Source organism: Mercenaria mercenaria, chromosome 17, assembly GCF_021730395.1.
Source record: "Mercenaria mercenaria strain notata chromosome 17, MADL_Memer_1, whole genome shotgun sequence".
In the NCBI taxonomy this organism is placed as follows: Eukaryota; Metazoa; Mollusca; class Bivalvia; order Venerida; family Veneridae; genus Mercenaria; species Mercenaria mercenaria.
Window position 1 is genome coordinate 16,768,652 of NC_069377.1, and position 26,959 is coordinate 16,795,610.

At 37.2% G+C, this 26,959-nt stretch overlaps 2 protein-coding genes across 9 annotated transcripts in view; one reads left to right on the forward strand and one right to left on the reverse strand.

Annotated features, from left to right (window-relative positions):
* Nucleotides 1–26,959, forward strand: part of LOC123536495 (fibropellin-1-like) — a 270,748-nt gene that overhangs the window by 367 nt on the left and 243,422 nt on the right. The gene's annotated exons all lie outside the window — the stretch shown is intronic.
* LOC128550335 (uncharacterized) lies at nt 167–2,917 on the reverse strand. The gene is made up of 3 exons (XM_053529201.1): nt 2,751–2,917; nt 1,684–2,401; nt 167–1,603 (listed from the first exon to the last, which is right to left on the reverse strand). Exons 1-3 carry the CDS (start codon nt 2,889–2,891, stop codon nt 621–623), a joined length of 1,842 nt encoding a protein of 613 aa, XP_053385176.1. The 5' UTR covers nt 2,892–2,917; the 3' UTR covers nt 167–620.

Consider the following 26,959-nt stretch of genomic DNA (forward strand, 5'->3'; position numbering starts at 1 on the left):
ACCCTTTGACTTTACTCCTCCAGGTCTTTTCACCCTAGGACTTCACACCTCCTTTATTTATTTACTACAGATATCTATAGGCAATAATAATTATTGATTATTCAAGTTTTCATTGATTTGATTAAGCAGAAATTGTTTGTCACACTTCTAATTGATAATTAAAAAAGGTATCCTCGAGTGACCAGTTTCGACGCCCTTAAGGAATTATTTGTCACCTTAAAATGCTAATACCTTATTTCAGTTGATAAATGTTTTATTCAGATTTAACAAACCTTGTACTAAACAACGATTGTACAACCGAGCCAAATTTTCTATTTAGTTTTCATTGAGCTGTCATATCCAGCCATGCATGGGAGCAGCCATATTTTTTGAGAGTGACCTGAAACGACGCCTCTGATTGGCTGCCTAATTATATCTTTATAACACACTGTTGGAACAAGTACAAGATAAATGTGATACTTACGTTATCCACCAGTATCTGCAACCTGCCTCTACAATATGTAAACACATAAATAAATGGGTTTTCTAAATTTTATTTCTATGTTTACCTCATAGTAACAACATAATTATAAAAACATGTACATGATAACTATGTCAACTTTATTCAGCCTACTGTCCATCTACTCTTCTGTAGTACAGTGCTTACATAGAAAATCATCCCCCCTTCTAACAACTCTCACTGGGGTACAAAACCTTAAATGAACCCAATGTCCACATTTTGTGCACTGTACCCACTTGACAAATATGAGTGATGTACTCTGGCGGACCTCCTGCGGGGTAAACAAATTACATACACAGCACAGATCAGTGTCAGTGTCCTCATCAAGTGAGACGTCACTGTCAGCAGAAGTTGTTACTGGCCTTGCAGTCCCAGATGGTCCAGGTTGAGGTTCAGATTTACTTTTCCGACTCGGAGACGTGGACTTCTTGGCTTTGGCATTCTCATGCTCTTTAATCTGCTCTATCACCGGTTCTTCTGTGATGGCCTTACCACTGACAACATAACTAAGATACCGCCGTTTCTTAGTGGGAGGTTTCTTTGAAGTGATCCCAGCAGCCTTAGAACCAAAAAACTGTGAAGGATCTTTTGAGGTAGTATGCTGGCTGTCTGAGCTCTTTGGAGTTGTTTCCTGCTGTAAGGCTTCAGACGGCTTGAAGTTGGATGGATCAACAGCATTGGGGTTGTAAGGGTAGATGCCTGTCTTCCGAAATGAAGCCTGTAAGTTACCAGCTGACAGAGCCTTTGAATAAGCTGAGCATCCAAGTGAGCAGACATTGTAACGTGTAATGCTCTGCCCACAGTGCTCGCGCATGAACTTGTGACACACAGCACTGTACACTCTTTCAAACGGTCCAAAACAACCCACATCAAGTGGCTGCAAAACATGACTGGTATGTGCAGGAAGGATGAACAGTATCAAATTTTGTGTCTTGGCCCAGTCAATCAGGTTCAAATTAATGTGAGACTTATGTCCATCATAGAGTACAAGTACAGGATCTTCAACAGAACGTTCAGGTAAGTATTTTATCAAATGGTGTTCAATGTACCTTCTGAATACTGTGCTGTTACTCCATCCAGATTCTGTGACAGTCCCATCAGTACCTCGCGGGCTTAGCGCAAAACGGTTGTAACTCCTTCTTTATTTCATATAAGTTACAACCGTTTTGCGCTAAGCCCGCGACCTGCACTTCCACCCTCCAACAGATCCGGCCTCATCCTTGCACCAGGAAAAATGAAAAAAGGTGGCACACTATAGCCCAGGGCATTACCGCAGCCTATCACAGTCACAAGTGTCCTGGAAGCAGAGGTGACAGCTTGCGGTTTAAAGTTAAGACCTGTAACCACTGCAGGCGGGGTATGGGAAGTAGACAACCCCTTTTCATCGACATTGTAGATCCGTTCAGGTCTGTTTTTCAGGCTGTACTTGTCCAAGATGGATCCAAGTTCTACATAATACTTGGTTACACAGTCCACGGTGGTTGCCTTAGCCCTCTGAATTTCCAGTCCACGTGGTTTCAATACTTTGAGTTCTGGCCAACGTGACATAAATCCACGGAACCACTTTAATGAAAGCGGGTGCTCACTGTCCCGTTTGCCTAGGCATATAGCATACTCACTTGCCATGTCCACAACTTCTGCTCTGCTATAGCCATATCCACACTCTGACATGAATTTCAGATGGTCCACAAAATGGCACTCTTCCTCTTGGGTAAACATTGGTGGTGGTCCAGAATGTGTAGCTTCAGGGTCAACTCTGCCACTGAGCTTGTGTCTGAGAGAGGCCTCAGGTATGCCAAACTCCCTAGCTGTGGTTTTGATAGGGGCACCTGTCTGCCTGACCTTCTCTAATGCTGTTACCATAGAGGTTGGGGAATAACATCTGTACTTCCTCTGTGGTACCTGAAATAAATAAATAATACTTACAATAATTCATCCCCAACCATAAATCATGTAACTACCAGGCATAAACATCCAATTAAATTTCAATTAACAGTATTCCACTTATAACGCACTAAACAGAAATAACGCGTACCGTGTACTCGAGGGTGAAAAAATATAAAAATAGACTAGCTTGTCACATGACTGTCACGTGACCAAATAAACAAAACAATGAGCGTAGCAGACGGAGGTCATGGATTTTCCCACGCTCATTTTTGCAGAGAAAATAGCTTTAAAAGTTTAAGAATTTTTTGCATTAGTTAAAACAGGTAAAAATCTATTGGATAAGATCAAATATGATAATTCTTACCTTTGCATCCCTCACTTTCCACATAATTTTCGTAAGCGATAGTAAAACGTGTGTACTACAATAGTGTGTATAGTAAGTGACGTCATCGATGTCGCTTGCGCGATTGGGAAGGAAAAAAAAGATGGCGTCGAAATAGGTCATCGTCAAAACAGGACCCGCGACGATAACACTTGCAGCTATGTTATTTATTTATTTATTTATTTATTTAAGCCTCATTCACATGCATACAAACACATATAAAACATAAAAACTTTAAAAATGCATATGACCATTCTTCAGATTTATCTTCCCTTTTTTTCACAATATTAAAGTTCTATTTACATGATAAATCTAAGGAGTCATTGCTAATTGTTGTATTAACAAGAGGGCCAAGATGGCCCTAGGTCGCTCACCTTAGAAACACCCCGGACTACCCATATTCGAAGTTGACCTAGATTTCATCGTTTTTTCCTTGATTTGACCTAGTGACCTACTTTTTGAAGAAACATGACCCATATTCGAACTTTACTAAGACTTCATCAAGGCTATCATTCTGACAAAATTTCATGAAAATCAGTTGAAAAATACAGCCTCTATCGCATACACAAGGGTTTTCTTTGAATTGACCTAGTGACCTACTTTTTGACCCAAGATGACCTATATTCAAACCTGACCTAGATTTCATCAAGGCAATCATTCTGACCAAATTACATGAAGATCAATTGAAAACTAGAGTTGTCACAGGAGTGATGAAGTATACCCAAACAATATGGCCTTGTCACAGAACTAAGCCAATGTCAAAGCTGAACTTGCTTGACCTCTGACCTACTGACCTCAAAATCAAGAGGTCATCTGCTGGTCATGATCAACCTCCCTATAAAGTTTCGTGATCCTTGGCCCAAGCTTTCTCAAGTTATTGTCCGGAAAAGGTTTAAATGACCTTTGACCTTTGGAACCCAAAATAATTATGGGTCATCTGCTTGTCATGACCAACCTCCCTATTAAATTTCGTGATCCTAGTCCCCAAGGGTTGTGAAGTTGTTGTCTGAAAACTGTTTAAGTGTTCCGTGTCACTGTGACCTTGACCTATGACCTGCTGACCTCAAAATCATTAGGGGTCATCTGCTGGTCATAACCAACCTCGCTATCAATTTTCATGTCCCTATACCCAAACATTCTCAAGTTACCATCCAGAAACCGTTAAACTGTTTTATTGTGACCTTGACCTATGACCTACAGACCCCAAAGTAGAACTTGACCTGTATTTCATGATGTTACATCTGTGTACCAAAAATTATGATCCTAGGCCCAAGTGTTCTTAAGTTACCATCCGGAAACTATTTAACTGTTCCAAGTCACTGTGACCTTGACCTTTGACCTACAGACCCCAAAGTCGAACTTGACCTGTATTTCATTAGGGGTGTAACGATACATTGAAATATCGATGCATTGCGATACTGAGTGTCCCGATAGTATGCATCAATAGAAGAATCACGATCCAATAACAATCGCCGATAGTTCCTTCAACAATCGATAGTTTCGATAGTTTTGAAATTTTTGTAAATACAGAAATAATTTATACTTGTCTTGCCGACTTAAAATAAAATTTATCTTACTATCTGTTGATAAAATTTATCATAACGATTTATCGGACATCGATGGAGTGTTTCCTTTTATATGCTGCATAAGATTGGTCGTACTGCCGGACATGGTGTAACTTACATACGCGTAAACACATTTTACATCAGTTTTCATGAAAAACTTTTCAAAGTACTAGCCAGCCGGACTACCAACATAGCAGAGTTTACTAGCCCGAAAGGAATTTTGGTAGTCCGAACAGTAAATTATTAAAGGTGTATTTTTTATTTGTTTGGTGTCATTTTTAAACTCTGTGGGATATTGTTTGATATTGCTTATTGCATTTTTATCATACATATGCAAATATATGAACATAACTGCAAAACAAGCAAATTCGATGAATTGGTATCCCCCGCCGAAAGGGTTTGTGGTGAAGAATGGCAAAAAGATATATCCGGCAAAAAGTGAAAGGATGTTAATAAGAAGCAAATAATTTCATTAGTCAAAATCAATTTAACAGAAAACAAATGTTTAATTAAAGAGTATATAATAAATGTATGATACTTTTATCCTGACTAAAGAATTTATTTTGAATGGGATATGCTTACTGTAATAAGCTTAGCTTTTAAAATTAAATGCAGTTAATTGAAATGTGAGCTTGAAGTTTAACTGGAACGAAATATTGTCTTCGAGTGGTTTGGCACCAGGTGTTGCTGTGTAACATGTACATTTGAACTTAAAAGGATAGTTGTCCTTAAGAGAACACAGGTAAGAGATCTTGAACATGGCTGAGGGCAAGGTTTGTGCAGTCACAACTTAACATGTTGAAGGTTTGAACATTTAAAAAAAAAAAAAAGGAATGGAAATATATATATGTATATATCTATTTTTTTAGGGGATGGGGGTGCAGGGGAACGGAAGAGGAAACAAAATTTCACATGTTGATTATAAATATTGATTGAAAATTAAACATGAAAAAAAAAGGGTAAAAGGGTGAAGTTGGTGGGGGGGGGGGGGGGGGCAGAGGATGCATGCTCAGTGGTGGGCATGACTGGGTGGAGAAGTGAGGTGGGGGAATGGTACAACATCGAAGGTTTGAAAAAAATCTAAAATAAGAAATAAAAACAAAAAATTTTTTTGGGGGGGGGGGGGGGGGGGGTTGGGAGGGGGAGGGGGTGTGACCAAGGCAAGTGGGTGACCAGGTGTGGGTGCGCAACTTCACATGTTTATAATAAATGTTCACATAAAAGAATGAAAGAAATTTAATGAAATTCTGCCAAATGGTAAGTTCGTTATGTACAAATATGTGGATTTTTAGACAATTAAAGGGCAATAACTCTGAAGTTACAAAAGAAATCCATACAAAATTGTCTGTGTAAATTCTGTTAAAGTTTCATAGTTCTAGGTCAAATATATCAAAAGTTACGATGCAGAAATTGCCATATCTATAGATCTATAGTACCCTATATAGTTAACACTAGAAACTTCTAAGGGCCATAACTCTGGTGTTACTTGGGTAATCTGTCTGAAACTTGATGGGCCCCATAACCTCATAGTGGTGAACATGTATATGAAGTTTGTTTGAAAAAAATCTAAAATAAGGAATTTTTTTTTTTTTGGGTGGGGGGGGGGTGTCGGGGGGGAGGTGTGTGATCAAGGTAAGGGGGGTGACCAGGTGTGGGTACACAACTTCACATGTTTACAATAAATGTTCATGGAAAAGAATAAAAGAAATTTAATGAAATTCTACCAAATGGTAAGTTTGTTATGTACAAATATGTGGATTTTTGTACAATTAAAGGGCAATAACTCTTAATTTACAAAATAAATCCGAATGAAATTGTGTGTACACAACCACATTATGGTGATCTAAATTCTTTTTAAGTTTCATAGTTCTAAGTCAAATATATCAAAAGTTATGATGCAGAAATTGCCATATTTATAGTACCCTATATAGTTAATACTAAAAACTTCTAAGGGCCATAACTCTGGTGTTACTTGGGCAATCTGACTGAAACTTGACGGGCCGCAAGAACTCATAGTGGTGAACATGTATATGAAGTTTTAAATAAATATTCCCAACCATTTCCTAGATATGGCTCCGGACGGACGGACGGACGGACGGACGGACGGACGGACGGAAAGACGGACGGACGGACGGACGGACGGAAAGACGGACGGAAGGACGGACGGATGGACGGACGGACAACGCCAAAACTATATCCCTCCGACTTTCGTCGGGGGATAACAAGGTTCTTTTCTTTTTATTTTGGTTCATTATACATTTTATTCACGAGAGAACATTTCAAGCGTCGTGTTGACATAATCCTCACTCATGTCACACTCTGACTCATCTGAGGAATAACCATCATCAGCATCATATTTGTCAAATAGAAAGGCTGGATTCATCACCTGAAAAAAGCAAGACATTTCTCTTAAATATTTTTGTATTGATTTAGCAAAATAATATTTATAATAGTATTTAATTTTCAAACATTATTTATTAATTCATCACACTTATTTTTTAAATTATTTAATTGAAACAGTTTCAAACTGTACCTGTACTTCCTCCTGCTGACTGACCTCCTCCTGACTGACCTGCTGACTGACCTCCTCCTGACTGTCCTCCTGCTGACTGACCTCCTCCTGACTGACCTGCTGACTGTCCTCCTGATTATCACTGGTTATCTGGCGATCCTCCTGAACTTCTGCCGCCAGATTCACAATGGTATCCACGGCTGGAACAGGTTGCTGGGGAGTGGTAGTGGCAGCCCTCTCATGAAGTCGCCTTTTCCTGCCAGAGGGGGTCATCTGCGAAATCAATAAGTTTACAAAGTTATTATTTTAGATTAACATCTATCTAACTATATACATAAAAGGGGTCAGATAAAAAAAAACTTACAAATGTATGTTTAATCAAATATCATGGGTAAGTAATAACATTTCATGAATCTCTTACCATCCAGTACTGGATTGCTGGATCTGGATTGAACTGTTCAATATCTGGAGATTCATTGAATCAAGGACAACTACCGTTAGGTCATTCAGGGTATCGTCATTAAGTCTCCTCCTCCTTTTGGTTTTGATGAGCTTCATTGCACTGAACGTGGTCTCATTTTTCACGGATGTTGGAGGCAATGAGCCCAAGAGATCCAGCACCCGGGTGACATTATTCAGCTTCTGACTTGCCAAACCCTTAAGAACTTTTTCCAATGTCAGAGTCCCACTTTGCAGCTCAGTAGCATACCTAAAATGCAGCAGCAAAATTCAACATTAACCTATGTTATCCATTCAAAGAGCATACAGGATCCCAAAATGCAAACTGAACAGCTCTCATGCTTAGTAATGTTTATTACCTCTTAGAAATATAATTTTGCTGAAATGATAACGTGCATTTAAGAGGAATGCATGAAAAAGAAAAGATGCCTACCTCTTGTACACCAGAGACCGCAGACGGAATCTGCCATCTGTCCATGTAATCCTCCATGGAGATAACCTTAGCCACATTCTGTAGCTGTGTTGAGAAATAGTTCACTAAGGTGAACACTTCTTTGTCCCCAAAATCTGAAATGAACAAAATTTAACTGTCGATGAGTAATACAACACTGTTTTCATGAATTGTTTTGAAGTCAGGTGAAAAGAAACTAGGTTATATAATGAACATACTGCCAGTGAACAGAAAACAGTTGTGAATGTGAACTTTAAAAATCCTGTTTATTTTGCTGCAGTTTACCTTGTAATATTCTTCCGCAATTTAGAATAATGATACTTGTGTTTGTGTCAAGAAAATTATGGGAAGAAATCAAAAAAAGTACAAGAATGAGAAAATAAACAGCAGAGCATGAAAATAAACAACAATTGTAAACATGGCTGTTTTGTTTTTTATTTTTGAATTTCTGCACGTTAATTTTTTTTTAAAAATCTGCTAAATTCAGCATCATTTGAAAGGAAAGTTGGCCCTTGAAGACAAAATATAAACTTAAAAATTCAAATACTTTAAGATGACAGTGGAGGATGAGGATCGTAATTAGCTTTCTGTGGCCCAAACTAGAAAAGAAAATAAGAAATCAATGTATAAAATCAAAACATCTAACAAAACATATCGACTTGAACCACAACTGAACTTCTTAAACCTGAAATTTCCTGCGATCCAGGAATGGGCCGGCTTTCAAATGCTGAGATCTGTGTTGCTTGAATGATGGGTGAAGTTTCTAGATAGCGTTTATCGAGAGCATCAATGATGCTTTTGGTTAGTTTCGCATTTGATGGAGAGGAGGGGTTTCCTTTAAAGCTTACCTTTTCACACTGGAATTCCTTAGTCATGACAACTGAGGAGGCAGCTTCATCATCTCTACAAAGGCCGTAATGAAAATCATTGTTGAATGAAAATGAATTACATTGTGTAAATACCTAACCTATAATTTGTTTTGGATGTGGTGTCTAATGATATTAGAAATTATGCTAACCTGCCCATCATATTCAGCAGGACTTGGTTGCAGCCACTCGATTATAAGCATCAGCTAAGGAAAGTCCTACAGACTAAAAAAGAAGAAGCATATGCCACATTACTCTGAAAGTCTTTGCTTGCGAATATATAAAAGTCTTTAGAGGTCATATTGGGAATTTTAGCGGGGTTTTTACTCAAATTGGGAATTTTTGCAGTAAGTCAATAACATCATTTATAACACTTCTTCCTTTAATTCCATGTAAACATCATCCAATAAACATAACTAATAGTTGAATGATTTATAGTGAAATGTCCCCTTTTTTATATTCTTGAAAATGTCAACTGTTGGCTGTCTGAGTCCCAGTAAGAGGGGTTTGACCCTCTGTACAGAGTAACATAAGTTTTGAAACTCGATAGTCATTGACTCTTCAGTCTAAATTTTCAAGGGTCAAAATCAGATTTTCAATTTCAGGGGTCAACCTATACTGAATGCTTCAAAATAAGAGCTGCTTTTGCAACAGTGTTCATATTTTTCTTACATGCAGACTTTGTATTGGCTTTTTATTTAGATTGTACTAGAAAAATCTTGTAAGAAATGATGGTAATGTCTGAAAATTACGGTCGCGAAAACTGGTGACAAATATGTAAAACGAAGTTTAACATTTTAAATTCTTGATAAAATACCTGTTTCAAGTTTGTTTTCTTCACCATACCTATTCAGTACTGATAATTTCTACTTATTTACAGCATATAATTTGTTTTGGACCAAACAAAGCGTCGGCAATGATAATAAAATTGCTATAGACCGTAACGGTTGACCGGCTTACGTAATCGTATCGAGGACACAAAATATTGATTTTAATTATCCAATTTGTAGTTATTTTAAGTTGGCAAGACATATTACAATACAACATTTATAAGCTGTATACCGCTAATTAAAAAGTGGTACAAACACGATACTGTAAGGCTGCATTGTTTATCAATTAACTTTTACACATTTATCAACAGACACCGTTGATAATGACACGGCATTGTGCTAAATACAAACCACGAGATGATCACGTGTCAGTCGGCGCGTGGCGTGACTGACATCTATCAGTAGCTAATTAACATACGACGCTCCGCCTCCTGCTATACTTCCGGCAAACAGTATCGAAATTCTCTGGGATTTTGATTGACAAGGGGCAGGACTTTCGAACTTAGACGCACCAAAAAAAATTCCGCGAGTCGAACCTACGCATGAGGCATATAATGAGCGGGTCAAATACGAGTTTTTCTCGGTTTTTCGTGGGTCAAAACCCGGGACCTCGGGTCTACTGAATGCCCTGGTAAACTGGGCCGTTTTTTTTTTACGGAAATACCGGCTGGCGGGGTTTATTCTTTTATGCAGAATGAAGGTTTTTCGTCATCGGCCTCGAGCGTTTTGTAAATTTATACGATACAATCAGTTTGTCTGGGTCATTTTGGGAATTTTTGGATGAGAATTGGGAAAAAAGATACCTTTTTTCAATTGGGAAAAGGTCCGTTTACCGGACCTTTATAAAGAAGGAAAAAAATCGCTGATGGAAAAGTTTACATCTTGGGCAAAAACAAATCTATACTTGTTGGAGACCAGTAGCAGCCAGTATGCCCTTGTCACTTTAGAAGTTAAAGGCATATGATTAGGACGGAACACAAGTTAACTATGTTTAAAATACCTTCAGTAGTAGGATGTAGATGATCACGTGTCCATCTGATGCCAATTTCGCCAGTCCCTCTGCCTTTGGGTTGTTGTGAGATCCGGTCTCGATATCCTGAGCTCGGATAGCCCTGTAGCCACCCAAAAAAGCGTTGATGGCTCGCTCCATATGAGGCAACCACCTCGTACCACCAATCCTCGTGGGCAGAACCTGTAGAGGAACAGATGGAGAAATTGTTTGAAATTAATTGAATGAAAACTCCATGTACACACAAATATTTATACAAACACAAAAAAGTACTTTTCATGTTCAAAATGTGCATGATTTATTTGATTCTATCAATCCCACAATTTTTACAGCTTTTTAAAAGAAGTTAACAGTTTTAAGAAAATATAACCTTTTTAATAAATTCTAACAGTCTTGAGCAGTTCAAAAGATCCTTAATTTAACAACCTGGAAAATGAACAATATAACATATGCTTAGAATGTTGTAATCATGCTATTGTCAATTTGTATTTGAAATTTATTTGTAAATATTGTACATAATTTTGAGGCCCACTTGGAAGATAATTGGGCTTGCCTAATAGTGTTGCCTCAATAAATAAAGTCATTATTATTATTAATTGTTTGCATACTGGTATTTATACTTAATTCATTTATCTGTTGCACTGACCTGTTTGATCTCCATTGTGGTAAATGCATTCTTCAACAGTTTTTTCATCTTTGGACTTCTACGATACAAATAGTACAGCCCAATCAGCAGCGTCAAGGTTTTGTTGCACAGTTAGCTGGTTGATGATGTTTTGATGGCATCCTTGAAAGCCAGCTCAAGCCGGTGAGCAAGACAGTGGGTAATGATACAGTATGGCTGCTGCTCCCGTATCAGTGCAGCTAGTTCAGACTTGAGGCCTGAAATAAATATAATTGTCAACCAAAGATATTCACAAATATTTTGGATGAATAATACTAATTGATTATAAAGTTAAACCCTGATCAAATTAGACATACAAACAGGTTTTAGAATTATTTTTTTTTTTATGCCCCCGAAGGGAGGCATATAGTTTTTGAACCGTCTGTCCGTCTGTCGGTCTGTCTGTCTGTCAGTCTGTCCGCAATTTTCGTGTCCGGTCCATATCTTTGTCATCCATGGATGGATTTTCAAATAACTTGGCATGAATGTGTACCACAGTAAGACGACGTGTCGCGCGCAAGACCCAGGTCCGTAGCTCAAAGGTCAAGGTCACACTTAGACATTAAAGGATAGTGCATTGATAGGCGTGTCCGGTCCATATCTTTGTCATCGATGGATGGATTTTCAAATAACTTGGCATGAATGTGTACCACAGTAAGACGACATGTCGCGCGCAAGACCAAGGTCCGTTGCTCAAAGGTCAAGGTCACATTTAGACTTTAAAGGATAGTGCATTGATGGGCGTGTCCGGTCCATATCTTTGTCATCCATGGATGGATTTTCAAATAACTTGGCATGAATGTGTACCACAGTAAGATGACGTGTCGCGCGCAAGACCCAGGTCCGTAGTTCAAAGGTCAAGGTCACACTTAGACGTTAAAGGATAGTGCATTGATGGGCGTGTCCGGTCCATATCTTTGTCATCCATGGATGGATTTTCAAATAACTTGGCATGAATGTGTACCACAGTAAGACGACGTGTCGTGCGCAAGCCCCAAGTCAGGAGCTCAAAGGTCAAGGTCACACTTAGACGTTAAAGGTCATTTTTCATGATAGTGCATTGATGGGCGTGTCCAGTCCATATCTTTGTTATTCATGCATGGATTTTAAAATAACTACGCATGAATGTGTGACACAGTAAAACGACGTGTCGCGTGCAAGACCCAGCTCCGTAGGTCAAAGGTCCTAAACTCTAACATCGGCCATAAATATTCATTCAAAGTGCCATCGGGGGCATGTGTCATCCTATGGAGACAGCTCTTGTTTCTAATGCTTTGTTCTATGTCAGAGTCAGTGCATTACCACTTTATGTCATTTATTTGCTGAGATTGATTAAAAATGTGTTAATTATACCCCCACCAAACATGTTTGAAGGGGGTATATAGGAGTCAGTTTTGTCGCGTCGCGTCCTGTCCCGTCCCGTCACGTCCCGAAATCTATTATCTCAGTTATTACCAAATGGATTTGATTCAAACTTAAAATACATGTTCCACTTTATCACCCACATCATGTGACACAAGGTGCATAACTCTTGACACCAAGTTTTCATGAATTATGCCCCCTTTTACTTAGAATTTAAGATTAATTTTGTTGTATTTTCACTATATCTCAGTTATTACTAAATGGATTTGATTCAAACTTAAAATAGATGTTCCACCTCATCACCCACATCATGTGACACAAGGTGCATAACTCTGACACTAATTTTTTATGAATTATGCCCCTTTTTACTTAGAATCTAAGGTTGATTTTGATGTATTTTCACTATATCTCAGTTACTACTGAATGGATTTGATTCAAACTTAAAATAGATGTTCCACCTCATCACCCACATCATGTGCCCACATCATGTGACACAAGGTGCATAACTCTGACACCAAGTTTTCATGAATTATGTCCCCTTTTACTTAGAATTTAAGGTTAATTTTGTTGTATTTTCACTATATCTCAGTTATTACTAAATGGATTTGATTCAAACTTAAAATAGTTGTTCCATCTCATCACCCAGATCATGTGACATAAGGTGCTTAACTCTTACATAAATTTTATATGAATTATGTCCCCTTTTACATTAAATTTAAGGTTGATTTTGATGTATTTTCACTATATCTCAGTTATTACAAAATGGATTTGATTCAAACTTAACATAGATGTTCCACCTCATCACCCCCATCATGTGACACAAGGTGCATAACTCTGACACCAATTTTTCATGAATTATGCCCCTTTTTACTTAGAATTTAAGGTTAATTTTGATGTATTTTCACTATATCTCAGTTACTACTGAATGGATTTGATTCAAACTTAAAATAGATGTTCCACCTCATCACCCACATCATGTGACACAAGGTGCATAACTCTGACACTAATTTTTCTTGAATTGTGTCCCCTTTTACCTAGAATTTAAGGTTAATTTTGATGTATTTTCACTCATTCTGATTGGCTTAGAGCCAAAGGAAAGTAACCTTTTTTAGCTTATCTGATTTTTTGAAAAAAAATGATGAGTTATTGTCATCACTTGAGCGGTTGTCGGCGTCGGCGTTGCCTGGTTAAGTTTTATGTTTAGGTCAACTTTTCTCCTAAACTTTTAAAGCTATTGCTTTGAAACTTGGAATACTTGTTCACCATCATAAGCTGACCCAGTATAGCAAGAAACATAACTCCATCCTGCTTTTTGCAAGATTTATGGCCCCTTTTGGACTTAGAAAATATCAGATTTCTTGGTCAAGTTTTATGTTTAGGTCAACTTTTCTCCTAAACTATCAAAGCTATTGCTTTGAAACTTGGTATACTTGTTCACCATCATAAGCAGACCCTGTACATCAAGAAACATAACTTCATTCTGCTTTTTGCAAGAATTATTGCCCCTTTTGGACTTAGAAAATCAGTTTTCTTGGTTAAGTTTTATGTTTAGGTCAGCTTTTCTCCTAAACTATCAAAGCTATTGCTTTAAAACTTGCAACAGTTTTTCACCATCATAAGCTGACCCTGTACAGCAAGAAACATAACTCCATCCTGCTTTTTGCAAGATTTATGGCCCCTTTTGGACTTAGAAAATATCAGATTTCTTGGTTAAGTTTTATGTTTAGGTCAACTTTTCTCCTAAACTATCAAAGCTATTGCTTTGAAACTTGGAATACTTGTTCACCATCATAAGCAGACCCTGTACATCAAGAAACATAACTCCATCCTGCTTTTTGCAAGAATTATTGCCCCTTTTGGACTTAGAAAATCAGTTTTCTTGGTTAATTTTTATGTTTAGGTCAGCTTTTCTCCTAAACTATCAAAGCTATTGCTTTAAAACTTGCAACAGTTTTTCACCATCATAAGCTGACCCTGTACAGCAAGAAACATAACTCCATCCTGCTTTTTGCAAGATTTATGGCCCCTTTTGGACTTAGAAAATATCAGATTTCTTGGTTAAGTTTTATGTTTAGGTCATTTTTTTCTCTTAAACTATCAAAGCTATTGCTTTGAAACTTGCAACACTTGTTTACCATCATAAGCTGACCCTGTATAGCAAGCAACATAACTCCATCCTGCTTTTTGCAATAATAATTGCCCCTTTTGGACTTAGAAAATCATTTTCTTGCTTGGGCCACTTCTTTTTAATAAATTGGTTTACAAAACCGGCAAGTGTAATTTTCCGAAAAGTAGAAAAAAAAATAAAATTGCAATTTCACTTTTTTTTTAAAACATATTTTCCCGACCGAACCGAATGTGGGACGAAACGAAAAAAAAAAACGAATGTTTTTAAGTACGAATCGACATTTTTGACTGAATACACTATCTTGGACACAATATGCATACATCAATAAAAGCCGAGGTATTGTAGACTGGTTTTCATATCGGTAACATGATTAATAAATTTCGATTAAAAACACGTAAAGCAGTCATCCATCATGGCAGCCCCCACGATGAGTGCGTGTTTTTTTGAGCTGACTTTTTGGGGTGCATCGTCTATTAAATCTGGACAAAACAAGGTTTTTTTGCGTGCCGACATTAGCGAACAAATAGGTACGGCTATCAGTCGGGTGATTCCCGACAACCTAATCGGGGAATCACAGCTAGCAGGACGAATAGTCTTGGACATTCAATGATATTAAAATGTTGATATGTTTGAATTTTTATAATAACAGGAATGAGAAGTAAATGGAAAGGATATTTAATGTTTTATTTATTCCTCTGATTTAAGTCAATTAATACAGAAAATATTGGTTTTCACACGCATGGTGGGCAAAAGTCTTTTTGCAAGAAAGATGGCCCTGTTTAGACATAGAAAATCATGGGTAGGACAGTATTTCTATTATACAAAATAAATCAGATGAGCGTCAGCACCCGCAAAGCGGTGCTCTTGTTTAACTTTTGTACTGAGTTTCTTCCACTTAAATTCCAGAAATTAGTCTATTTTTAGAAATCCTATTTTTAGATTTTCAATATTTTAGGTATTTTTCTAACTTTTTTATTATAAGTCCTATGTAAAAAGTAAATACATTTTTCTGTGGTAACATGGGTAGGTAACTAAGACACTTTTTTTGCATTCACTTTTAGTGTATCTCTAACATTAGAGATTTAATATATTTACTAGTATTACTTTACTAGTATTACTTATATGTGGAAGCCCAGGATGAAGTACTCCAAAGACTAAGTATTTTTAAGATTTCTTATGGTTGCCATTCTTCTGTGACAAGACCATATGGTGGGGGTATGAGTCACTCCTGTGACAGTTCTAGTTTATATAAATTGTTGTTACATCATGATCTCTTTTTTACATGACTTCTATAACATGTATAATAAATGCTTTTTGTACCCCCTCCCCCCCCCCCCCCCCCCATGAGTGGTGGGGGCATATAGATTTGGTCTTGTCCGTGCATCCTTGCGTGCGTCCGTCCGTCCGTGCATCCGTCCGAAGTTCGTGACGCGCCTAGCTCAAAAAGTATTTGATACAAATTGATGAAACCTTGCATGAATGTTTATCATGATAAGAACTTGCGCACCTCCTATTTTTCGTCTGGCTCCGCCCCCTATTTTCAGAGTCATGGCCCCTGAAATAGTCAAAAATGCACATTTTCACCTTGTGACACGCCTAGCTCAAAAAGTAATCAATATAAATTGGTGAAACCTTGCATGAGTCTTAATCATGAAATGAACTTGCGCACTTCCTATTTTTCATCAGGCTTTGCCCCCTATTTTCAGAGTTATGGCCCCTGAAATAGTCAAAAAATGCACATTTTCACCTTGTGACATGCCAAGCTCAAAAAGTATTTGATATGAAAAACTTGCATGAGAACTTGCACTTTTTGCCTAGTAACTTCGGCAATGGCTTTAGTGAAAGAGGCTGCTGCTTTGTCTTTTAAGTAACTCTTTCCCACATCTAAGCCCTTGACCTTGTCTAACCGGCAGATGATGTTATAGAAATTAAAACTCTGGTGTGATTTAGCAAGGGCATGAGCTGTCCTAATCTTTATAATTAATTTTTGATACTCATTTTGCTTGAGTTTTAACAGGCAATTTGCTGCCTCACTCATTTTGGAGTGGGTGGGGGCAGATTTTGCATGATGTTCACCAGCAGCCTTTTGGTGTCCACGGCTTTCCTGGTGAGCGTTTAGTGTTTCCACTTTGAAATTAGAAAACCCGGTGGTAAAAACACACTCGTTTGATGTTTTAATACAAAAGGTGCAAAACATCTTGCCACATTCAGAATTGTAAGTAAGCCAAGGAAAACTTTTTTCCCAGGAAGGCTGGAAGCTCCGTGTTCTTTTTGATTCATACTTTTTTTTTGCGGATATTTTTTCCTCTTCGGATAAATGCCGCTTATTGGCCTTTCCCGGGATGGCCCCGGGTGTATATTTTAGTTGAAACATTTGTTTACAAATTTACCTTTCTATTTTCGTAAAGGTCATGCTAGGTTAAACAGACTGGTTTTCCTTTTGCTTCTTGCTATGGATAATTCAGCGCAAGGAACGCTTAACCAGTCTATTTCCACCGGTGGGCGTAATATCTACACTCGTCAAATACGCACCGTAGAAAACTCACGCTATGGATTTTTTTGGTAATTTTATACGTATTCTCTCGATTTTTTTTACTAGCCTCTCGGACTAGTCACCTAGAGACGAATACTAGTCCGATCTAGGTTTTTACTAGCCTCATGCATCGGACTAGTGCCAAATTCGAAGACTGTTACATATGGCTTTTAGTTCTGATCCCCCGCGGAAACCAAAATGTTCCCACACCCTTGATTTGATATTCTTCAGAGCGCCTTTCAGTATGGGAGACGCCATGTTACTTGTATAGTCTAGTAAGAATGCAATTCTATTATTGATTGGATGCCAGATTAACTACTGACCAATCGTACGCCACAAAAGTCGACATGTGTAGAATGCCGATACAACGGGGCATTTGCGGCATGCATATTTAAAATGTGGATCGAATCAAACTTTGAGGTGTCTGTATTGAATCGAATCGGCGAGTTTAAAACCGGTTTTTCGATGCATCGGAGTGAATCGTTGCATCTCTACACCTGTGTACTCAGCCCTTTTTTATGGTTTTGGGGAAGGGTGGCGGGTCCTTTCAGAAGGGGAAATTTGCGTCATAAAATACGAAATTGGGGAATTTTTTATATATATATATATATATATAAAAAAAAAACAGATTGAGTAAGATCAAGGCCTGCCCTGGCTCTTTCACACTTTTAGCAATGACTTAAGCCAGTTGCAAAATCTTGGGACCATTTCATACCCTAAAGTGCCAGAATTAGAAGCCATTATTTTTTTTAAATCTCTATTTCATTTTATACTTTAACCAAGCAATTTGCCCTTGAACCATTTCATCCTAATATCACATTGAATCAAAAATAGTTTTTAATCTTGTCATTAAAATGTTTAAATCATTTTTCAAGAACAATTTCAAAGCTAAAGTAATTGCTCAATGTATGAAATTATTCCTTTAATAGTTTGCAATTTTTGAATTATCTCCCTTTAATGGGCATTTTTCACTACTTAGATGTTTATAAAGCATTAATATTTAGTTCTTTATTTTAGACCTTTGTATTTCAAACTTAATATTAGGTCATTTATCAAAAATAGAGTTGTCCTCTTTTATTTTATGACTTTTAAAAAGCTTTTTAAATGCTTTTAATTGCATTATATATAAATCTCAATTTACAATCTAGTCCATACACATTACTGTAAAGCGAAGATACCACCTAAAGGTATGATTAGCAAAAACAAAAAAACAAAAAAAGTTTAGCACTTGTTTTGAAGCACTTGGGAGGTGCTTTAAAAAATGCATCCCGTGTATCAATGCGTTACATTGGGCACGTGGAAGAACCAAATGAACTGCTTCAGTTCATTTGTATCTCAAACTTTCTTCACTGAAATATAATGAATGCGAGTGAAATGTTCGGCGGACCGAAATGTTTATGCGTAGACTGAAATGAACGCGATTGAAATCTTCGCGTCGATTGAAATGAACGTGACCGCGACTGAAATCATTTCACGATCGCACAAATTATTTGTGAGCCTGTGAGCTGTTCGACTTAACAATATTTCCAGATTTTTTCGTTCATTACTTCCGCGAATCGGCTTGTTATTAGATAAAGACATCGGCAAATCGGATTGTTGTAGATAAATATATCCGCAAATCAGAAATTCTGGAAAGGCTTTTCTTTGGAAAGGGAAATTCCCGATGACCGATGCTAACGGTAATATCTGAGATGTTCCGATTGTGGCGTTTCTAGAAGCGGTGTTTAGAACGCATATACATTCAGACCTATTAATCCATCGGCGGTGGAAATTTTCGCTGATAAAAACGACTTGCAATTGGGGAATTTTTTAGTGCAGTTGGGGATAAAAGTATATTATTTTGCCTGGGGAATGGGGCCTAATCTCGGCCCCGAAATCGGCGTAAAAAAAGGGCTGGTACTGTACCACAATATATGATCATAGGCCCAAGCGTTCTCAAGTTATCGTCTGGAAACTGTTTAACTGTTCAGGGTCACTGTGACCTTGATCTTTGACCTATTGACCCCAATTTCGAACTTGACCTGTATTTTCTGATGTTACATCATTCTGTGTTAAAACAGTCAAGTCTTTCATGAGTTATTATCCGGAAACCACAAAAACCAACTGACCAACCAACCGCCAAGCTCACTCCTGTATACCCGCCCCACTTCAAAACTTCGTTTTGTGGGAGTATAAATATAGCCTCTATTGCATACACAAAGTTTTTCTTTGATTTGACCTAGTGACCTACTTTTTGACCCCGGATGACCCATATTCAAACTTGACCTAGATTTCATCAAGGCAATCATTCTGACCAAATTTCATGAAGATCAGTTGAAAAATATAGCCTCTTATGGCATCACAGGAGTCTGAAATTCTATCAGTAAGACCATAGAAGTCTATCTTTACAAAAAATACCCCCTATATATATAAAATAAACACCAGGAATGAAATGTGAAAAACCCAAGGTCTCCTGAAAATACGAACGGAACACAGGGTGATTGGAATTTAGTGAGTGTGGTGAAGAAATAACACTAAAATACACCTACCACACTCGAGATCTGCAGTGTTCAAATCTGATACACTTTACAAGAGTAATCGGACATTTTTTGAGGTTTTCTGAGATTTTCAGCTGTCGCCGAAGCCATTCGCTGACGTCACAACAATAACAACAATTACAGCGCCGGGATGAAAATAAAATACTTATTTATGAAAATAAAATACTTATTTAATCCTTTAAAATTTGTACATTGAGTAAAAACTAAATAAGTATTAGAATATTTGTCTGTTTATATCTGTATATATAATATCCCCTAGATTCCTTTTTCAGTGAGTACTTAAAATCCTTGCTTTACAAATGTGTAAAGCCCAGATAAAATAAACCAATGATAAAAAGATGATTGCTGCGTGACCTTTAACAGAATTTAAGATTTCCTCATCTGTACTTATTTTTGTGAAGAAAAAAAATCTAAGTATACATGTAGGCAGTCCTTTTCCGGAATTCAATGTTTATATCAGTATACTGACACTTGTTTTGTAGAGTAAGGCCAGAGTTTTTTAATAACTTGGGTTACGGGAGGTTTTCCAAAAATGAGCATTAGGAGGAGGGAATAAGAATAAAAATAAAGTAGGAAAATGTTAGCATCGGAAAAAAAAAAAAAAAAATGAAAAAAAAAAAAGACAAAAAATTTTATATTGTAAAAAGTGCCACTGGGTTAAAAAAAATTGTTGTTTCAGGCAAATGTAGATTCACAACACAGTCTAGATAAATCAGACAAGTTATTTTCCAAATTTGAAGCATTTTATTCCCACTTCCTTTATTAAAGCCTCCATGTTGTATGTTATAATATTATGTTGTAGAAACTATTAAATACTTGAAATTTTTTGCATGTTGCTTGCCTGCTTTAAACATATATATAGCTTGCTAATAAATAGAGACTATAAACACGCCTTGCATTGTATTCTGTTTCTGGTGTTGGTGTGATTATATATAGTGTAGTGTAGTATTGTTGTCACATCCTATGCATATTGTGTTTCTGACCTTTTAACCCTTAGCATGCTAAGTTTCTAAAATGGACAGGTCCATCATTCAATTTGAGCAATACCATTTATCATTCGAAGGTGCAATGTAACGACTGTTAAAAGTCTCCAAATGCATATAGTCATCTTGGGGTAGATTATTAATAGATATCGGTTATTTGGCAAATTGCAAAACCATTTTCGGGTAATTGTTACGGTGGCAGAGTAGTCTAAGGCGTTCTTACTCATGTCGCCCTACAGTACAGGTTCGAATCCTTATCTAGACCTTAAAATAATCTTTTTAATAATACTATGTAAAATACCGACAATATAAAATAATCAAGTAGTATGAGTTTTACTTCCCCACAATGGACATACATGTTTTTGTCCTTAAAACCAAAAGAACACAGTTTTTATTGCGATCTCGAAGAGCAGGCCCAAAGGGAATCGAGAATAGAACATTCAGGTAATGCAAGGATCTCTTTAAAACTTATTAAAATTGTTGAATTCAAGCCAAATCGGGCTTCTAAGCTGGATATGGCTGTCCGCAACAGGACGTGGGTTCGATATCTATTGTCATTGCACATTTTTCTCACCTTGTTATATTTTAAAAGGTATGTAATAGTGTGCTCTGAAAACATGTGTCACTTGCTGTCAAAACTATTAATCCAAATAAAACTTGAGTACCAGGTCATACAGTATTTGAAGTCATAGTATAAAACTAAATTTCAAACTATACAGGGGAGAAAGTGCATTAATTTTGTTGATCTAACAGCCTGGTAGCTCAGTGGATGCAGGGTTCGAGTACGGCTCCATTAGTCATACGGCTGCAAAATTTTCTCTCAGACGGGTCTATTTTCATGCAATATCTATTTATAGGATATGCCTAAAATGATTAAGTCTAACCCAAACTCTTTTAAGACCTGCACCGGCGTGTCCAAATCACATCGAAACCGATCCTCTCCTGCTTCAATAAAGCTGACTAGACAATCATCCCCGCATGCTTCTTCTAGGAGAGAATGCAATGCCTCCCCGATAATTGTTATGCTTGTCTTCAGTGGAATAATTTTTTTCAAATCACACTTAAAACTTTTCACCGATACTTTGAAGAAAGCCTCGAGTGTCGCCATTTTGTTGTTGTTGTTTGACGTAACCTAAACGGGTTTCCTTTATAAAAACTAAAGCTCACGTATCGGGACTATACAATCGATAAAACTTACAACAGTCCACTTTCCGCACCATTAAAATTACACGCTGTGATATTTATTGTAGGTTAATAGACACTGTTTTATTTTCCACCATGGAAAATAGATGCAAGCGTTGGGGAAAATAAAAATAAAATCGCAATTTTTGAATTTTATTTTTATTTGGATTTTGGAGAATTTGGACCGGCGCTCCCGTAACCCAAGTTATTAAAAAACTCTGGCCTAATATACACAATCATTACAAAAACTACAAAACAAGTGTCAGTATGCTGATATAAACATTGAATTCCGGAAAAGGACTGCCTACAGGGGCCCCACTTCCGGACAGTCAAACGCCTTTAAAAACTCACCATTTTCAAAGAACTGTTACACATGTTCATTTTGATGCATTAGCAACAGTGTGCGAGTGTTGAAATTTCACATAACTAGGTGGAACACAGTTCTCAGCAATTGTTTATTTTTATTTCTTTAGGCCTTCTATTTTTGATCTTTCGGTTTACGGAACCGCCGCTCAAAAAAACGTGTTTTCAGAAAAAAAATAAAATTGGAAAAACTTGATTTTTTTATTTCTTCCGCTATGACATGAAAGCTTAGAGAAGAAAAAATGCATCGCGTATTCCAAAAAGAAAAAAAGTCTCGTTCTTCCAAAATCCGTCACGGCGAACGAGTCAATCAACATTAGGAATTCCTATAATTCTATTTTTAAACTTCATATCTTATGCATGACGTAAACGTCCAATTAAAATTTCCAATATATACTGCGCCCAATCAGCATGCTTATTACGCAATTTACGAAACTTTTAAAAATGGCTGCGCCCAGGCTATATTATTTCCAAAGTTTTAAAGTAATTTTAATGAAAATGCATGCGACGTAGTGCTTTCCTGAAAAAATGGCCAATTGTCGGGATATGCAGTCTGTATTTAGTATACAACTACGTTTATGGTAACTGTCGTTCCAATAGCGCAATGCTTATTATGGTGATTCTATGCACCGCTTATTACGCGAACTTGAAAGCATTTTTTCCCGAAAAATATCATTTAAATACACAATGGTGACAGTACTTTTGTTTGATGATATAAACTGGTACAGGGGACATTAAAACTGTGTTATTGTAAGGCCCGGTAAGCAAACGTTTAGCCTGTACAGCTTCCTTTACAGAAGCAAGCCTCTGTGGCGTACATGCTGCGTATTTGCTGTGTATATGCCGCGAACACAGTAGTACGCCAGAGGAGTACATTTTACATACACCGCATGCTGCGTACATGCCGCGTACTATTTCGACGAGTACACAGCATGTACGCAGGAGGTCACTAGTACACTTCAAGTACGCAGCACAGACTCTGAAAATTTAAGGAGTACACTGCATGTACGCAGGAGGGACTTGTACAAGAAAATAGTACACTGCATGTACACCGTAGATACTTTGAAATTTGTGCAGTACACTTCATATATGCGGAAAAGACTTGTACAATTTCTTTTGGCATTTATACTTTGTCTTTTTTTATAAGTTAAAGTCTGAAGTAAACTTCATATACGCGGGAGGGACTTGTTAATTTTCTTTTGGTGTTTTATACTTTGAATTTTTTTAGTAAAAGTCTGAAGTACACTTCATGCAGGAAGGATTTGTACATTTTTTTTTTTTCTTGGAAGCAAGAACTTGATTTCCGAGTAACTTTTATCTTAATAGCATAGAGTAGTTCAGATTACTGGTATTCTGAACAATGAAAATTTGCCAAACTATTTGCAATGTTCATTTGTGAAGCTTACATCTTGGTGATTTCTGAGCTGCACCTTGCAAGCAGTGTAAAAATATATTCTTTTTCATTTTGAATTAATCCTGGAGCTTTCTAACTTGGATAATTGAAAAGCCTTATTTGAACTTTGTTGCATTACATTTTGTAATACATGAAATAATTACCAAGATAATGCCTCAACAGTGCCCGAATGAGAATTAATAGCTCTCACTGTTATTTGAATACTCTTAAGCAAAACACCATTCTATCATGTTTTATAAAGGCTTTCATTATGTTAACTCATTAAGGCCTCACCAAATTAAGAAGTTGTTCATCGGATTTGCCGCTCGTATATTTTCATAACGTTTTTGGCTAATTGCGCTCGCCCCATTGGAAAAAATCAATCCAAAATTTTTTGGTGCGCTACTTTTTACGGACGTAAAAGTGTATAAATGCTTATATAATTCCAGTCCTAGATTGTTCTCAGATGGATTTTAATCAAAATAAATACATACTACGCACACATTGTCTATAATAAATCACAACACTTATATTTAGTTGCATTAAAGTTGTTTCCCCTTGATGCAGTTACGCCATTTTCTTCAAATGTTTACCAAATTACATGGTACAAAAATTGATTTATTTCATTGAAAAGTGGATGAAGAAAAGCATACTAATTTATTTGATAACATCAATCTACATTATTTTGGTAAGGGTAAATACTTATTGATGCATGTCACTTATCTTTTTTCTGTTTTTTTTCTGTCCAAATGATCAGCATTTCCATACGAAAGTTGGTGGGGTAAGGAATTTACATTATCACAGCAGTTTCGCCACAGGAGTACACAGCATGTATGCAGCAGGAGTACACAGCATGTACACCGCAGGACTCTGGCCAGGAGTACACCACATGTACGCCGCAGGAGTACACAGCATGTACGCCGCAGTAGTACACAGCATGTACGCCGCAAGAGTACACAGCATGTACGCCGCAGGGGTAGTACACCGCAGGCTCATTTGCATGTGAAAAGTGTATGTGCCGCGTACATGCTGTGTACTATTTCTCGCATACTAAATTCCTCCAGCGTACATCCTGTGTACTATGTAGTCCACAGCATGTACGCAGCAAGTAGTACGCGGCAGAGCTCATTTGCATGTCAAAAGTGTACTACAAACGTACTATCGGTGTATGTGCGGTGTATATCCTGCGTACTATTTAAAGCCCTTGATTTTAGTACACATCATGTACGCATCATATACGCTGTATGTACACAGCAAGAGTACGCAGCAGGCCTTTTTCTTCTGTAAGGGTTTTTGGCGTCCGGTAACCTATTTGTTTATAAGTTATGAATTACGTATTTTTAATGAAATTATTGTACGTTATATATTAACATCAGATTAATGTTGATTATAGATGTAATTACTGTCTTTTGCAATGTAGCTGTGCAGTAGATGTGGCAAGACAAATATTGACTAACCAGGGTTTTTTTTTATTCTATAGCAGAGGCCGAATATCGGCCTCGTCCCCCAGCCGAGGATTTCCCCCACAGCCAAGGATTTCCCCTACCGCAGTCGAAATTCCCCTACATCCAATATTCCCCCCTCCGAAATCGTAAACAAAGCAATGGAGATTACTCCCAGTGATTTTCCTGACCGAAAATCGGACCCGTTCACAATTGCAGACAGTCTTTCACAATTTTCAGTGGGTGTGAAAACCTTTAGTAATAGTAGAAAAATGTTAGAAGAGCGTTCAGTGGACCCGAGGTTCCGGTTTTGACCAGCGAAAATTGATAAAAAACCAGCACATAATATGTCGTGTGCGTCTGCTTGTCTCGCGGTAATACTCTTTGATGCGTAACGAGTTCGAAAGCCCTGCCCCTTGTCAATCAAAATCCCAGTGAACTTCATACTGTTTGTCGACACCAGCGTAAGTATGGCAATAGGCAGAGTGTCGTATGTTAATTAGCTACTGACAGATGTCAATCACGCCACGCGCCGACTGACATGTGGTTATCATCAGTATGTAAACGGATGATTGATAAACAATGCAGCGTCAGATTATCGTGTTTGTACCTCTTGTTAATTAGCGGTAACAGCTTACGCTGTATTGTGTAATATGTGTTGTTAATTTAAAGTAATTATTTTGTGTGCTTGATTTGATTAAATAAGCCAGTCGGCCGTTACGCAAATTTATTATCTTTGCCGAGGTATTTTGCTAGAGCAAAATAAAATATAAATGTTTTAAGTAATCAGATATTATAAGTATGGAATAGTTCTGGTGAAAAGATGAAATTTAAAACGGGTATTTTATCAAGAATTTTAAATGTTTGCTTTCGTTTTTTCGTATTTGTCACACGTTTTCGCGATCGTGATTTTCGGACTTTTTTATCCTTTCTTACAAGATTTTCTAGTACAATTGAAATAAAAAGCCAACAAAAGTATGCATTTAATAATAATATGATGACTCTTGCAAAAGCAACTCTTATTTTAAAGCATTTTTTGTGAATAAAAGCATGTGACCTTTAAATATTCAATGATTTCTTTCTTGTATACGGCTAAATTGAGCATTTCAACTCTCCCCACCCACCTTGTTACAATGATAAGTGAACATTAGTGCAAGTCCATCTATTGCTAAGTGACAGTGTGTATAGTTGCTAAAAGTTGCAGGAATATGTAATAAAAACACATTTTAAAGTGTTTATTATGCATAATTGTAAATTCCCCCCTGAGTGAAAAAAATCCCCCAAAACTGCTCGTTGCGCGCTATTTTCTTCCCCCAATGCAGGCCTCGACCTTAACTTTTTTCAGCAGTTGCCAGCAGGTCCACCAACTGCTAAAATCTAGTAGACCTGCTCAGACTTTAGTGGACCTCGGAGTCCGACCTCCAATTCTATCACAAAAATTGCGATGTTGCAGACGTCATAATTCATATGACTCAAAGAAACAGGACTTATTTGTAAAATAATTAAAAATGAAGACTGTAGCAATCTGTTATCCCGAAAATAATTATTTTGAAAAGTGTCCCAAAATATGGACACAATAATCATCATCCACCCGACCCGTGTTGAAAATGGAAAAAAAAAAAAAAAAAAAAAAAAAAAAAAAAAAAAAAAAAAAAAAAAAAAACACATTAACAATTGTCGGTAATTATTCTGTTGATAAACTAAGTAATTGGCCTTATTTTCATTCTCAATTAACACCTCCTCAAAGAGCTAAATGAAGTGTGTCGGTTTAAATATTATGGCATCTGAAGTGGAGATCAAAGCGGTATAGTTGCCCGAGATTGTCATGGCATTACGTCATGTTTTCGCGCCATGTGACACATCACTGTCTGATCGTACTTTCTCGATTCCTTAAATTGTTGAGAAGAAATCA